General features: G+C 34.1%; 1 protein-coding gene across 15 annotated transcripts; it reads left to right on the top strand.

Annotated features, from left to right (window-relative positions):
- Positions 1–552: 552 nt before the first annotated feature.
- Positions 553–9,132, top strand: LOC111397080 (tRNA(His) guanylyltransferase 2-like). Of its 15 annotated transcripts, none has more exons than XM_023023814.1 (17): positions 553–801; positions 919–1,007; positions 2,107–2,160; positions 2,241–2,388; positions 2,479–2,610; positions 2,702–2,746; positions 3,998–4,167; positions 4,314–4,399; positions 5,218–5,325; positions 6,089–6,345; positions 6,531–6,662; positions 6,756–6,800; positions 6,920–7,089; positions 7,463–7,548; positions 7,990–8,103; positions 8,255–8,539; positions 8,699–9,132. In XM_023023814.1, the coding sequence occupies exons 4-16, from the start codon at positions 2,285–2,287 to the stop codon at positions 8,531–8,533; spliced, it is 1,728 nt and encodes a 575-aa protein (XP_022879582.1). In that variant the 5' UTR covers positions 553–801; positions 919–1,007; positions 2,107–2,160; positions 2,241–2,284; the 3' UTR covers positions 8,534–8,539; positions 8,699–9,132. The 15 variants fall into 15 exon arrangements, with proteins under 15 accessions (XP_022879582.1, XP_022879581.1, XP_022879580.1 ...); XM_023023813.1 differs by having other exon boundaries at positions 8,668–9,132; XM_023023812.1 differs by having other exon boundaries at positions 8,632–9,132.
- Positions 9,133–13,421: the final 4,289 nt, after the last annotated feature.

The raw sequence follows: 13,421 nt of genomic DNA, 5'->3' as shown, positions 1-13,421 counted from the left end.
GTTCCGTCAAAAATCACAAGCATGAATAAACGACAAATTATAATGAATCAATCGTAATTACACACTTAACGAATGTAATTATTGACTATTCGAGGGACCTTGTTTTAATCCGAGGTAATGCGACCCAACGACTACAATTTGTGATCAGAATTCGGTTTTACCGTCACTTCTACGAGAGCCGAGGGTAATTTGGATGTATTTTCAGATTTTCTGGCCACTAGAATCAGTTTGAGAGATGATTTCTTCTTTTTTTTGGAGAATCCTGTTGGGTACGGTATTTCACACTAATTGTGCGGGATTGTTTTCCATTTTTAATTAAATTAATATTTGTATTCATTTTTAGGCTAATATCTGATTGGTGAAATATGATACTTATTTTCTTATTTTTGAAATGTCCTATACTTAATCTCTTGTATATGAAATTTTTCTAAAAATTATTATTATTTAAATATTAGCACGGGCCCATTATTCAATTTCACCACGACCACCAACGGCCCAACCCAGCTCTTGCCCAAATCCAGTCCATTAGATTTGATTCTACTCATGTCTCTTCAATAACGGAACGGGAATTGCCTATCTACAAACGAACGGACATTGTGAAGCACGGCCACGGCGACTTTGAATCTTTTCATTCTGCCTCTCATAGTCTCACTCTTGTCACTCTGAGCCCTCGACGAGCCACGTCGGTTCTGCCTTTGGTCTTCCTTCCGTCGACTCCATCAGCGGCCGGTAGCGCAGGCCGCAGTGATTTATTTTTGGAAGAAGAAAGGAGGTGAACTAGAACCACTGAACCGTGAACGAGTGAAGCCCTCTTGTTGAACTTTTTTTTTTTTTTATTTGTTATTTTGATCTGATTTGAGCCTAAAATCAAGATGAGTCAGTTTGTGATTCTTATGAAATTCATTTGTTGATTTGCAGGTAGAAGAACTCAGTCCCAGAAGCTGCTGGAGCGGCTGAACCTCAAGCCTGGAGTTAGTACCTAATTGGATACTGCCCCTGCCCTCAAGGTAAACTTAATTGGATGTTTTGCTAAGGTTAGACACAAGCTGCCGATTTAAAATCATGTATCTGTTATCAGTTTTGTGAACTGCAGTCTACATAAGTTGTCTTCTGTGAACTTAATTGAATGTTGTGCTAAGGTTGAGAGTATTTTGCTTGATTTTACGCATAGGCTGATTTGAGCTTCACTTGCTTTTGCTTCCACTTACTTGTTTTTCTTTCAGTTACTTGATAGTGATGTTATTGTTCAACATTATCAAAGTATGAAAACTTGCGAGGAACAAGTTTAATTATAAACTATGTCATTTTTGGTATTGTCGTAATATTGTTTTATGGTTTTATCATCACTAAATCTATGACCAAAAACTCAACATTTGACATCAATTAAATTGTGCACGCACTGAACGAATTTCTTGTCTTCGCCCTTGAGTTCAGGTATTGATTAATTTGATTTACGCATATTATATAAATATTGCGATACAGTGAAATTTGCAAGTATTGATTTGGAAATTGGATTAGGAAATTGAATTATATTTGATTTTCATGTTTTAGTGCATTTATATAGAAGTTTAAATTTTTTTAATATTATTTAATTAAATATTAATAAACGACTTCATTATGACGGTCGTTGACCGTTGACAATCAATAGTCCGATCAATGGCTGTCCTAGCTAAACTTCAATCTTGGATCCACCACTGCCTGTAGTAAAATATTTTTATCTACTTTTAAAGGAACTATCATGAATGATGTATTTGAATTGCTTGCAAAAGTCATTTGAGCCTTTATATTCACGATAAATTATCATATTCTGACCTGTTTGTTTTAGTTTAAATTTCACCCTAGATGATGGACTTCAATTGATCATAACACAAGTGAACACTATTGGATTAGCCCTAAATTTATCATAACACATCGTCAAGAATATAGTCAAAATGAATTTAAAATGGTTAATGATAAAATGCATTCACATTGCAAAAAGTAAATTGATATAAGCACGTCATTTCGACTCACTTCAAAACTGGATTTTAATGGCATTGGGAAAATTGATCTCGCCACTTGCATCGGTTTTGCTTTTAGAACTTGATAGCAAATTTGCTCTTGAAACAGGTAGGGTTTTAGGGAGGAGGGGGATTTAGGGTGATGGCTGTGGCCGACAGGAATGTAAGAACAATATTTAGATAAAATTTATATTGGTTTATTGCTAATAGTCTAATACTAGTACTCTATTCTTGCCCACTCAGTGTGTCCTATTTCCCTATGGAGTTTTTCAGCATTCTTTATTGATATGGCGAATAGTAAGTACGAGTACGTGAAATCCTTTGAGGTGGAAGATGAAATTATGCTACCCAACATCATTGTTGTCCACATTGATGGCCGGGATTTCGGCAGGTACATTAAATTAAAAAGCATATGCAGGGAATTAGAACACTAAAACATTATTGTACCAATGCATGACCCATTTTTCTTTGTATTTATTAGATTTTCTGAAGTGCATGAGTTTGTGAAGCCTAACGACAAGAGGGCGTTAGAATTGATGAATGACTGTGCCAAAACGGTTTCAGAGCAGTTCCCAGATATTATTTTCTCGTACGGGTTCAGCAATGAGTATAGGTAGAGTAGAGAAACTACATCATTTATTGAATGAGTTGGCATTTCTTTATTTCTTAATATATTGCTCGGTTGATTTATGTATTTTCTACAGTTTCGTGTTCAAGAAGGAAACGAAGTTTTATCAGAGACGTGCAAGGTTCGTGTTTTCATCTTATTGCTGCCTATAATTTCTTTATTTTTATTTTAAATTCTTGTTGTGAGGTTTTTTTGCACCCGAAGTATGGCATATGTTGTGTGATATAACCTTCGAAATGTTTTTACTTCCTATGCTCAGCGGTTTTTAGTGTACAGCACTTGCTTAGAGAACATGTGTGGTTGCTCGAATTTCCAATTGGAATTTGGTGCTCGTGGATGATGCTTATCTAGGAAAAAGAAAATAAAAAATATTAATTATTAGGAATTTCTAGCAACTTGGAACTTTGTAGTTGTGTAATAGTTAAATGAGTATAACTTTGTAGTTGTGTAATAGTTAAATGAGTATATGTTTGAAGAAGTCCCTGTCTAACAGTGGGTGGAGCTACTTGAAGTCTTGAAGCCCAGTGGGGCCCAGTTAGCGACTTGGGAGACATTTACTCTTCACCACCTGTAGCATTAAGTGGGTTATATTTATGGTCTAAGAGCTCAAGGTTGTGATTTGGAAAGGTTGTAGTAGACCTAATAAAGTGGGAAAACTAGGGTCTATTGTGCAAGAAGTCAAACAATAGTTTTGTAAAGTTAAAAGACTAGACTCTAATCGAACATCTTGGTGAAAGTGAATTAGTTTGGATCTCTCTTTCTATCAAAAAGAAAATTTTCCCATTCTAATAGATGCTCTGGATAAGGATCCTCACCAGCCACCTAAATGATGGTTAATGAAATAGAGAGTAATTATTAGATCTAAAAAGATCCTCTTTTTAGTTAGTAGAAATATGAATTGAAATTCTTTTGCGACAACCAAAGAATTAAATTTCATGCATGGTCAAGCATAACTAGCTTGATGATTATCTACTGCATATCTTTTTTTTTCAGCCTATGTTTGCATTCAGAAGTCTTTACTTCAATCGACAGCTTAATTGTTGGTACCCGTGAATAGAAAATTTCAAGAATGACCCATGAGAATTATTAGCATTGTCTAAACATTTTTATGTAGCATTTACTTATACTGTAGATGTCTTCTCCACGTGCTGTAAATGTACATGTGGTGCATTGGGAACTCATTAGATTTTTAAATCCAACCGATCAGTTAAAAGATTAGTGTAGTCTTTTAGATGTGCCAATAACTTCCCTAAATATGATATCTCAATACCAAAATTTTCAGTTCTAGTTCCACAATAAATTTATTAGGAGTATGATATCAGTCATTTCTGTTTTAAAATGAGCTTGGCTGACAACAGAAATGGCTATGCAGCAAAGTACTCTCGCTCATCATCTCTTACTTCTCATCCTTATATGTCACCAAATGGAAGGAATTCTTTCCTCAGACAGGGATGAGATTTCCCCCTTCATTCCAATCACAAGTTATTAGCTGTGCATCAATGGAGGTTCTTCAAGCATATCTTGCATGGAGACAGCGCGAATGTAAGTTTATAATTTGTGTCTGACTTAGTTGTATAAATCATTAAATCTGCATTTGAATAATGATTAAATTTTTTAAGTGTAGAATATATATTAGTAATATAGGGAAGTCCCATTTGAATTGGCTAAACCCATCATTCTTTTGGCAGGTCATTTAAGCAACCAGTACAATACTTGTCTATGGGAGCTGATTAGAAATGGAAAATCTGAAAAGGAAGCTCAAGAAATACTGAAGGTGAAATACATGGAAATAAATTTGTATGGTTTTCCACATTAATGAAATAGTTGCATGATTTACTTTCAGTTTCAGAGGAAATGCGGTTTTAGTAAAAATAAAAATAAATAAATAAATAATTATTTGCTTCTGTGATCTCCACAAATGTTTGACCTTCTTTGAGTGGCTTCTTTCTACAAAAGAAGCCAGTTAAAGAAGCAAGGCCAAACATGCTCTGTTGCATGATATACTCTCGAAGGAAATACAGTTGTAATGAAAAATAAGATATACTTGCTTCTATGTCTCCATACATGCATAAAGTTATATTTTACAGTCCGAGGCTTGCCATTTGATGAATTGCTCAATTTTGTCATGTCATAAAAACAGTTCTTGTTTATGGATATGCTGAACAATCATGTAAGGACATCAATATGAATCTCTCATTTTGCTGGAGGTGGACCGTACCATAAAAGAGAAAAATGGATTAGTTATTACTGCAATATTGACAACGAATAACAAGAAAAACCTAAGTTTCTGATATACTTGTGGTGGATGATTATGAGATTTGTGGTTTAGCTTGGAATGCATCAAATGAAATTGTCGTGTGGGCACTTGACTGTCAAAGACTCAAAGTTTGTTCACATGGAAGTTTCAAATCATCTAGTAGATAGTCTTAGCTCCCAGTAAACAAATTCAGTCTGGACTAAGCATGATCTTCTGCTTGTCTCTCTCTGTGTTTACATTTCCTCCGTACTTGTGGTCATTGTGTGTTTCATCCAAATTACTCATGCTCACTGGTTGAAAAGACTTGTGCTCACTTTTATTTGAACCTTTTATAGGGAACACATAAGCAGGACAAAAATGAGTTGCTTTATCAGGGGTTCAATATTAACTATAAAGAACAAGAAATCATCTTTCGTCAAGGAACATGTATTCTCAAGACAGAGGTAGCTTCTCTTGGCCTCTTTCTCCAAGAAAATCGGTTTGTTTTATTATTTCAATAGTTTAAATTGTATAATGTTTAATGGTGTCTTACATATAATTATTTTTTCAATTTTTGTTGACTTTAATGTGACGCTCATGGTAGAAATTGTTGTCTTAGAGTAGAATTTTTTGGAGCTGTTTTACTTCATTTGCAAATTGAATGATATCCCAAAAATATTTTCTTATGCTTATTTCTACCATGCCTTAAGTCGTAGGTTGAATAACAATATTCTCAATTGCAACAAACAAATAAATTATAATGATTCTTCTTTAAAAAAAAAAAAAAGAAAAAAGAAAAAGAACTACCTTCTAACTTCCGCCCCTTCCCCTTCCCCTACCCCATGATATATAGACACTCCTACTAGGACGGCATGTCCGTTGGACACGTGTCGAGATGTGTCAGACGCCGACACTTGAAGACATGTATCCAACAAGCCACTTGCCCGTGTCCCGCTTTTTATTTGTCTTTTTAATTATTGACACTCTAGGAACCTTTAGAAACACTCCTCGGAAAAGTGTCCTGATGCCATGTGCAACTTAGGGGGTTGGAGAAATGTGGGAAAGGATGGAGTAATTGGACTGGTTGGGAGAGCGGGGGGAGGGGTAGTGCCAGTTGGGGTAGGGAGGGGAAACCATCTATAATCAATGTGATTTTGTGTGCATATGATTTATGAATGTACTCTGCATAAAACCAGACTTGTCCATCTTCTGTCTATTTTGACCTAGGTTCAACATATTGTGAAGTACAACCAAGATGGTTCTCCTGTTCAAAGACTGAGGATGAAAGCCATAAAAGTTCATTCAAAAAACATAGCATCAAGGAGCTTCTGGAATGACTACTTGTGTCTTTGTAGAGAGCTTGGACAATTTGCAGAGGATGTTAACAAAATTAAACCTGACTATGTCAAATCTTTCCTACATGTAAGCAAGTTGATGCCATCAACTTGGATTGTTATTCGCGTTGATGGTTGCCATTTTCATAGGTAAGTCACCTTAAGCGTTGCTTAACCTTAATTGCATAAAGTCATTAATGTTAAACTATTCTCGTGCTATTACATTTGACTGAAAAGGGTGGTTTGCATTGGTGATGTGTGGCCTTTTGTTGCTAATTATGTTTTCTCATGTTATGAGTGTGACTTAGCATTCTTTTCTTTTGGCTTTATAACAGGTTTTCTGATGTCCATGAATTTGAGAAGCCAAATGATGCACAGGCTCTGAACTTAATGAATTCATGTGCTGTAGGTGTGCTAGAAGAGTTTGAGGATATAGTCTTCTCTTATGGGGTTAGTGATGAATACAGGTAGTAAAATTGTACTACATTTTACAGCTTCTCTCTGCTTAAATAACGATTCCTCGCTTCTCACATTTGACAAATTTAGTTAGTAACTTTCAGTTTTGTTTTGAAGAAAGAGTCTCAGCTATATCAAAGGCGCTCCAGGTATACCTTCCCTCCATGTCTTACAGGTCCTAGAAATTAAAGGAAGGTTACTTATATATTGTATGCACTATTTCAATCAAACTAAATCACTTCTTTCTATCTAATTTACAAATTTGCAGTGAAATAGTATCTGCCATTGTCTCGCTATTCTCTTCCATGTACACCATTAAATGGAAAGAGTTTTTCCCACAGAAAGAGTTGAAACATGTACCATACTTTGACGGGCGGGCTGTTTGCTACCCAACCTCTGAGATTCTACTAGATTATCTAGCATGGAGACAAGTTGATTGTAAGTTGCTTTCTTCTCATTTGATTTATAAATCATCTTCCGGCAGCAAAGGGGCATTTGCATGAAAAAATTGAAAATGTATGTCATAGTTTAAAAGGTTTACTTATAAGTCCACAAGTAATTTTTTATTGGTTAAAGTTAGAAATAAGTTAAGGTATGAGTTTCTACCAAAGTAATTACTTTTTTATTTTTACTCAAAAGTAGAAACAATGGTAAGTTACGGAAAGATGTCTAGAAACAAAAATTTTAAATACTAAATTTTACATTTTTTAATCTTAGCCAAACATGCTCTTACTCTTGTCTTGTAAGCTATAATTTTGGTCCTCCATTATCTTACAAATAGAGGGTAATATTACTGCTTTGTGATTTTCAGGCCACATTAACAATCAGTACAACACTTGTTTTTGGATGCTTGTAAAGTCCGGAAAGAGCAAAAGTGAAGCTCAGAACTACTTGAAGGTGCTAAATCACTTCATATGCCGAGTTACTAGATTCTTAGTATAGTTTAATAGCTTCACTTGTTAGGGAACATGTTTTATGAGAAAACTCGTGATCAAACTTTAATTTTAACCTCATATTTCATGGGATCCACAACTTTTATCAAAAGTTTTGTCAAACAACCGCTTAGTTTATTGTAAAAGTTATAAACGAGTCTTGATATGGGGGGCAAGGGATTTCTTTCATAAAAGGTAGCTTTTTTTCTAGAATAGTAAGTCATGCATACATGTCCAAAGACAAACAAATACGTAAAAAGTAATTTTACATTCTTTATGCTTAGCAATCCCGCTGAAGGCCTAGATGTAATGATTCCATCAATGTAATTTCTCAAGATTGTAAGAGAATTAATTTTTACAAAAGGAATTCTTGATCTCAGAGCATTTGTTATCTTCTGTTCTGCAGGGTACTCAATCTCAAGAGAAAAATGAACTTCTTATGCGGCTATCTGGCATTATTGATTATTACAACACATTACCGCTCATGTTCCGCCAAGGATCCTCTGTTTTCTGGCACACGGTTAATCTATCTCTTGCATTGTAGATAGATATTTTAATAAGAAGACAATGCTAAGAAACAGAGGAGCTTAATTTTTTATTTTTCTTTTACTATTCCAGAAATTTGCATTCTGCCTCTTTTCTGGCTGAAATGTTGGATGTTATACATGCAGCATGATGACAAGAAAATGTCGAACCAAGGTAACGAGGCTGTTGGAAAATGCTGCAAAGTAGTAGTTGAACACTGTAATATAATTGAAAAGAGTTTCTGGGAAGCACACCCAGACATACTTGGCGAGAAGCTCAGTTGCTGTAAACCACTTGGTTGCACTTTTGCTTCGGACTCGCATCATTTAACAAGACGTGTAACTTGTTGCGATTGCAAAGTCGCCAAATTTGCCCGATCTGATAATCTCTCTCCCCTGGAGCAACCTTCCACCAATTGTCTCTAAGATACTGTAAGTATGTTTCGTAAATAGTATTAGATTCGACACTATTATAGACAAGAGTTCAATCTCTTTTTTCTTTAATACTGTGCAGTACCATGCAGTCTACCCTATTAATCAAGTCATGTTTACGTTAATAGTCAATAACTAAGCATGAGATATATCTTGAAGTTGGATCAGGCATGTATCGAGGAGACCAGTTGAAGACACTGTGACGACCAAGCAACCTTACTGATAAAGTACAGAAAAGCCTCGCAGAACTAATTAGCTATCAGTTATTGTGTGCTTTACTTGCATAAAACTAGTTATTTATCCCAATTTTATACAAGAAATATCCTTCTGTTATCAGAATTTCCTTACATTCTGTGGGATAATGACTATTGAAATGTATCCCTGATCCTAGTAAAATGCTAGGTCGTTTCTCTCAAACTTCCTGGTGTATTTTGGCTACTGACCAGCGCAAGTAAATGAACAAATTGGCTGTCTTCTTCCGGAAAAAGAAAAAAAAAATAAAAATAAAAATTGTACCCATGTATTCCAGTCTCATTATGAGATCACAAGATTTAAAAGACATGTATGATTCTATCTTGTAGGTTAAGCTTGAATGAGATTGTTAATAATCTACGTGATTTTTCTAGTATCAGAGAAAATTTTGAATTAAATTCTTTGTATTGAGTTGGAAAAACCGATCATAAGCATTAACATGATTTTAATGTTATAAGGCTTTTAACTATCTTGCACTAGTGGTTTAATGGTAGGAGAGTATTCTGACAACAGAATATCATGTTTTTTATGCTATAATTCCTCGACATATTTGTAGAAGACAAAATCCAAATAGTACCTTATCAAAATAATTCCTCATCCATTGGAATTGTGAAGAAATTAACAGATTTCGATTTTTTAAACCATGATTTGTTGGATTAAAATTCATAAATGAGATTCTTGGAAGTTGGGATTATAAACTGAGAAAAACCCATAAAAATATAAAATTTACTGATTAAACTTTACTGGAAGAATGTTACAAGAAAAACGAACACCGAATGTTGGACTTTGGAGCTAAATGATTGTAAGGAGGTTGAACTAAACTTCATTTCTTGTATTAGGATTCATAAAATGAGAAATCTTGGGCTTAAGAACTAAGGATAAAAAAATAAAAATCCCACAAATACAGGTTTGAAATCTTGTGATTGTCATTTGATATAAAAAAAATTAAAAAATAAAAAAATTAAACCCATAAAATTAAATATTTCAATAATCAAGATTTATTGGAAGAATTAATGTACCAAGAAGCTGAGGGGAAAAAAAAACTCAATTCTAGAGAAAAGGAGTTAAAGGTCTGTTTGGTTTGTATCTCAATTAAGAGTTTTGAGTTCATTTTCAGTTTTCTATTTTGAGAGCCAATTTTAAAATTGTTAAAAATGTGTTTGGTTGTCATTCTGAAAGTTGTTTCTCAAAAACGTGTTTGGAATAAAATTGTTATAAAAGCATTTGGTTGTTAGTTTGGAAGTTTGAAAATTTGCTTTATAGCAGTTTATTTCAAGAAATTTGATTATTCAATAAAACAGAACAACGTTATGTTAATATATTATTAAGTAATAATAGATTTTAAGTGTGTGTGTGTGTGTGTATTAAATTTAAAATTTTGATTTAAATTTTTGTTTCCCATGTTTTTAGCACTTTTAGAATTTTCATTGAAAACACTCAAAATTTCAAAAATACATTTTGAGTTTTATGTTATAAATTTTGTTTTGTTTTTGAAAATGCATTTTTAGAAATATCAGGCAACACGTTTTTAGTGTTTTGCAAAATTGAAAATTGAAAACTACAAACTAAATGCATCATAAGGATTTAACGAATATGCAGTTGTCGGGCTCATGTATATTGAATAGAATAATTCTATGTAGCATCATTATTATTAAAAAAACATCTTATGGCATAAAATAATGAATAATGCTATTTGTAGTTGCTCACTATTGCAGTTGCCCTACATGACATATATGTGGCAGTTAGTGATTTGATGCATAAGGCAATAAAAAATTACAACATTAATGTATCAAATCATTAACCGTTACATGTATATTATGTAGGACAACTGTGATAGTAAGAGACTACAAATAGTATTACTCATGATAAGTCTAATTAAATTTGATGTTGCGAGACTCATTTAATTCGACATTCTCACAAATTATTTATATTATATTAAATATTATAGCAATTGAAATCTAAATATATATATTAATTAGAAAATAAGGAAAAACAATAAATGAATGTTGAAAACAATAAAATAATTCTTATCACGCCGTGTATATTTATTTGATAGAAAAATATTTATGACATCAATAATTGATGGAGGTCAAGTGATCTGTAACCAGCAATTTCTATTTACAATTTCTAATTGTGACCGAAGAGTAACTCTATGGCATGAAGAATCCCAATATTTTCAATTTTTTATTTACACAGCTTATATCACAATTTATTCATTGATCACAAAATTACAAAATTTATAAATCACAATTTATTTAATAATATGAAATTATCAAATTAATTGATCATGAGTAATTTCTCAATCACAACTCAATAAATTGATAGTTACAATAACATTTTTTAAATCACATATTATTTATTGGTTACAAATTAATCAATTTATTAATCACAATCAACCAAATATTTGGTCACAAACACCCCATCCCAACCTATGCCACCCATGACCACCACATCACTGCTATGAGCACCACCACCACCGTCACCACTATCTCCACCACCTCATTAGACCGCACAAAACCACCACAACGGCAACAACCACACACCATAGCAACACAAAACCACCACTATAGCAACCACAACACCATTGCAATCGCAAAACCACCACCACAACACCAACAACTCCACCACATACAAAACTCCGGCACCGTCATCGCTATTAGATTGCGGCATCACCAAACAATTGGCAGTAGACTGCGGGAACAATGTACATCACCACTACTACACTATAACTACCACAATCTCTTCTCTTCTCTTCTCCTACCCCAATCTGCAAATCGACCACCATTAACAATCCAACGGTCAAAAAAATCAACCAAACACAACTTATGATGCGGTGCTCACTAGCTGCATTGTTCTGGTGCTTTACCACCTCAAGCTGTGGTGCTGCAAGTGGTACTTACAAGTCGATTCGAACAATGTTGCACTGTCGAGCGCTGTGACAAACTGTCGGAATGAAGCTTTCTGCAATTGTGAGAAATGAGAAGGGTATGTTGGCACCAATCGCTTCTCTTAGAAAAACTTCGCATCGACTATTCCATCGGACATACGACAAAGAGAAGGAAGACGGCGAATGGAGTGGAAAGAGTAGGGAGAGAGAGAGAGATTTGGGTTTTGAAATTAGGGATGGGATGGGGTGGATGGGTGTGGGGGCGAGGTTGAATTATAGATTAATTATAATATTAATTAATCCATTAAATTGTGAGCTCTAAATACCTGTTGGGGTGTAATTTCCACAAGGAATAATTGCGTTTAGCCCAACCCAACCAAAAACCATTAGCCCAACGGTCCAATGAAAATGAAAATGTTCAAGACCCCAAACTAAGGAATATGTTATTTGTACATTCAAAGTGCACATAAATGTTGACATTGTGAGAGGTATAAAAATTTGTGTGATTGATGGTTTTAAGTGTTGAAATCAACGACAAAAATGTCTGCCACCACATGCACAGTAAAAAATTGTCAAAGTGATCTAACTGTAGCAGGACTACAAAATTAAACCCAAATCTAGTCATTCCCTTAATTTGAAGACAAATTCTGCTCGTGTGCTACTGTGCCCAAATCTTACTCTCTGATTTCTGCCCCTCTTTGACTATTCTCTTCATAGTGAGCACTCCCATTCACATGATCACCACGATGACAATGCTCATGGTCACATGCATGTTGGAGATTAGTTTTTACATAACTTGAAGGAGCTTTTTGTTGGATAGTCAGTATTGGGTAAGTAGAAATTTGTGAATACGTGCTTTCCCTATTTCTGACCTCCCCACTGCCCTTCAAAAAATAAAATTCTTTTAGCATCTATAGAAGAGTTCAAAAATGTAAGATTACTGCATACTTTTGGAACTTTATTTATCCTTTCGCAAATTCATAATTATCTGACGTAGGGGAAGATTATAGGGAAGATGAACAATTACAAAATGAGAGAACTCTCAAGAAAATTTTTATTGAATCCAAGAACTGCTGTCTCAAAGGGTTTACAACGCCTTAAATAGAAAAAAACCTAGCAAAATTCAGAAAATAGAATAAAAAGAATATTTTTCCAAAAGTAGAAAAATATGAGATAACTACTAAGATGGAAAATCCTTATTTTTAGGATCATCCTCCAACGAACGGAATACAAATCCGAATTTTATGGAAAGAGATATTGCAAAAACAAAAATTACCATAAATTTTGCCCAAAATTGGTCTTGCATCAGGCCAAAGGCCCTGAGTTTTATTCATTGGCTCGATTCTAATCGAATTAGATTACAATTCGCCAAAAACGAACAAATCCGAAATTATCATGAAATTAAAACTATTATTTTGCCTTGCGACGGTCCCATTTCATCATAAACTCTAATCCCTTTTGCACTTCATCATTATCGCAAAAAAATAATTACGAAATACATTTAGAAAGTTGCATAATTATGGTCCTCATGCTGAGAAACATAGTCAATGAAATAAAAGTGAAAGCAAATTCTCTGTTCCCCTGTGCTGACGAAGGAAGTCAAATGTCAGAACTCGATTTTCAAATTATTACTTTCGTTGGCCTATGGATTCCTGCTCATTTTAGTGATGTCTGTTTTGATTGTTTTCTATCCTAAGCCTCACTAATATTATTCAATATCTTATTTAATATCTCATTCCTCTT

Source organism: Olea europaea, chromosome 7 (genome assembly GCF_002742605.1).
Source record: "Olea europaea var. sylvestris chromosome 7, O_europaea_v1, whole genome shotgun sequence".
Classification (NCBI taxonomy): domain Eukaryota; kingdom Viridiplantae; phylum Streptophyta; class Magnoliopsida; order Lamiales; family Oleaceae; genus Olea; species Olea europaea.
Note: the sequence above shows the minus strand (reverse complement) of the source record. Positions and strands in the feature narration are given on the sequence as shown.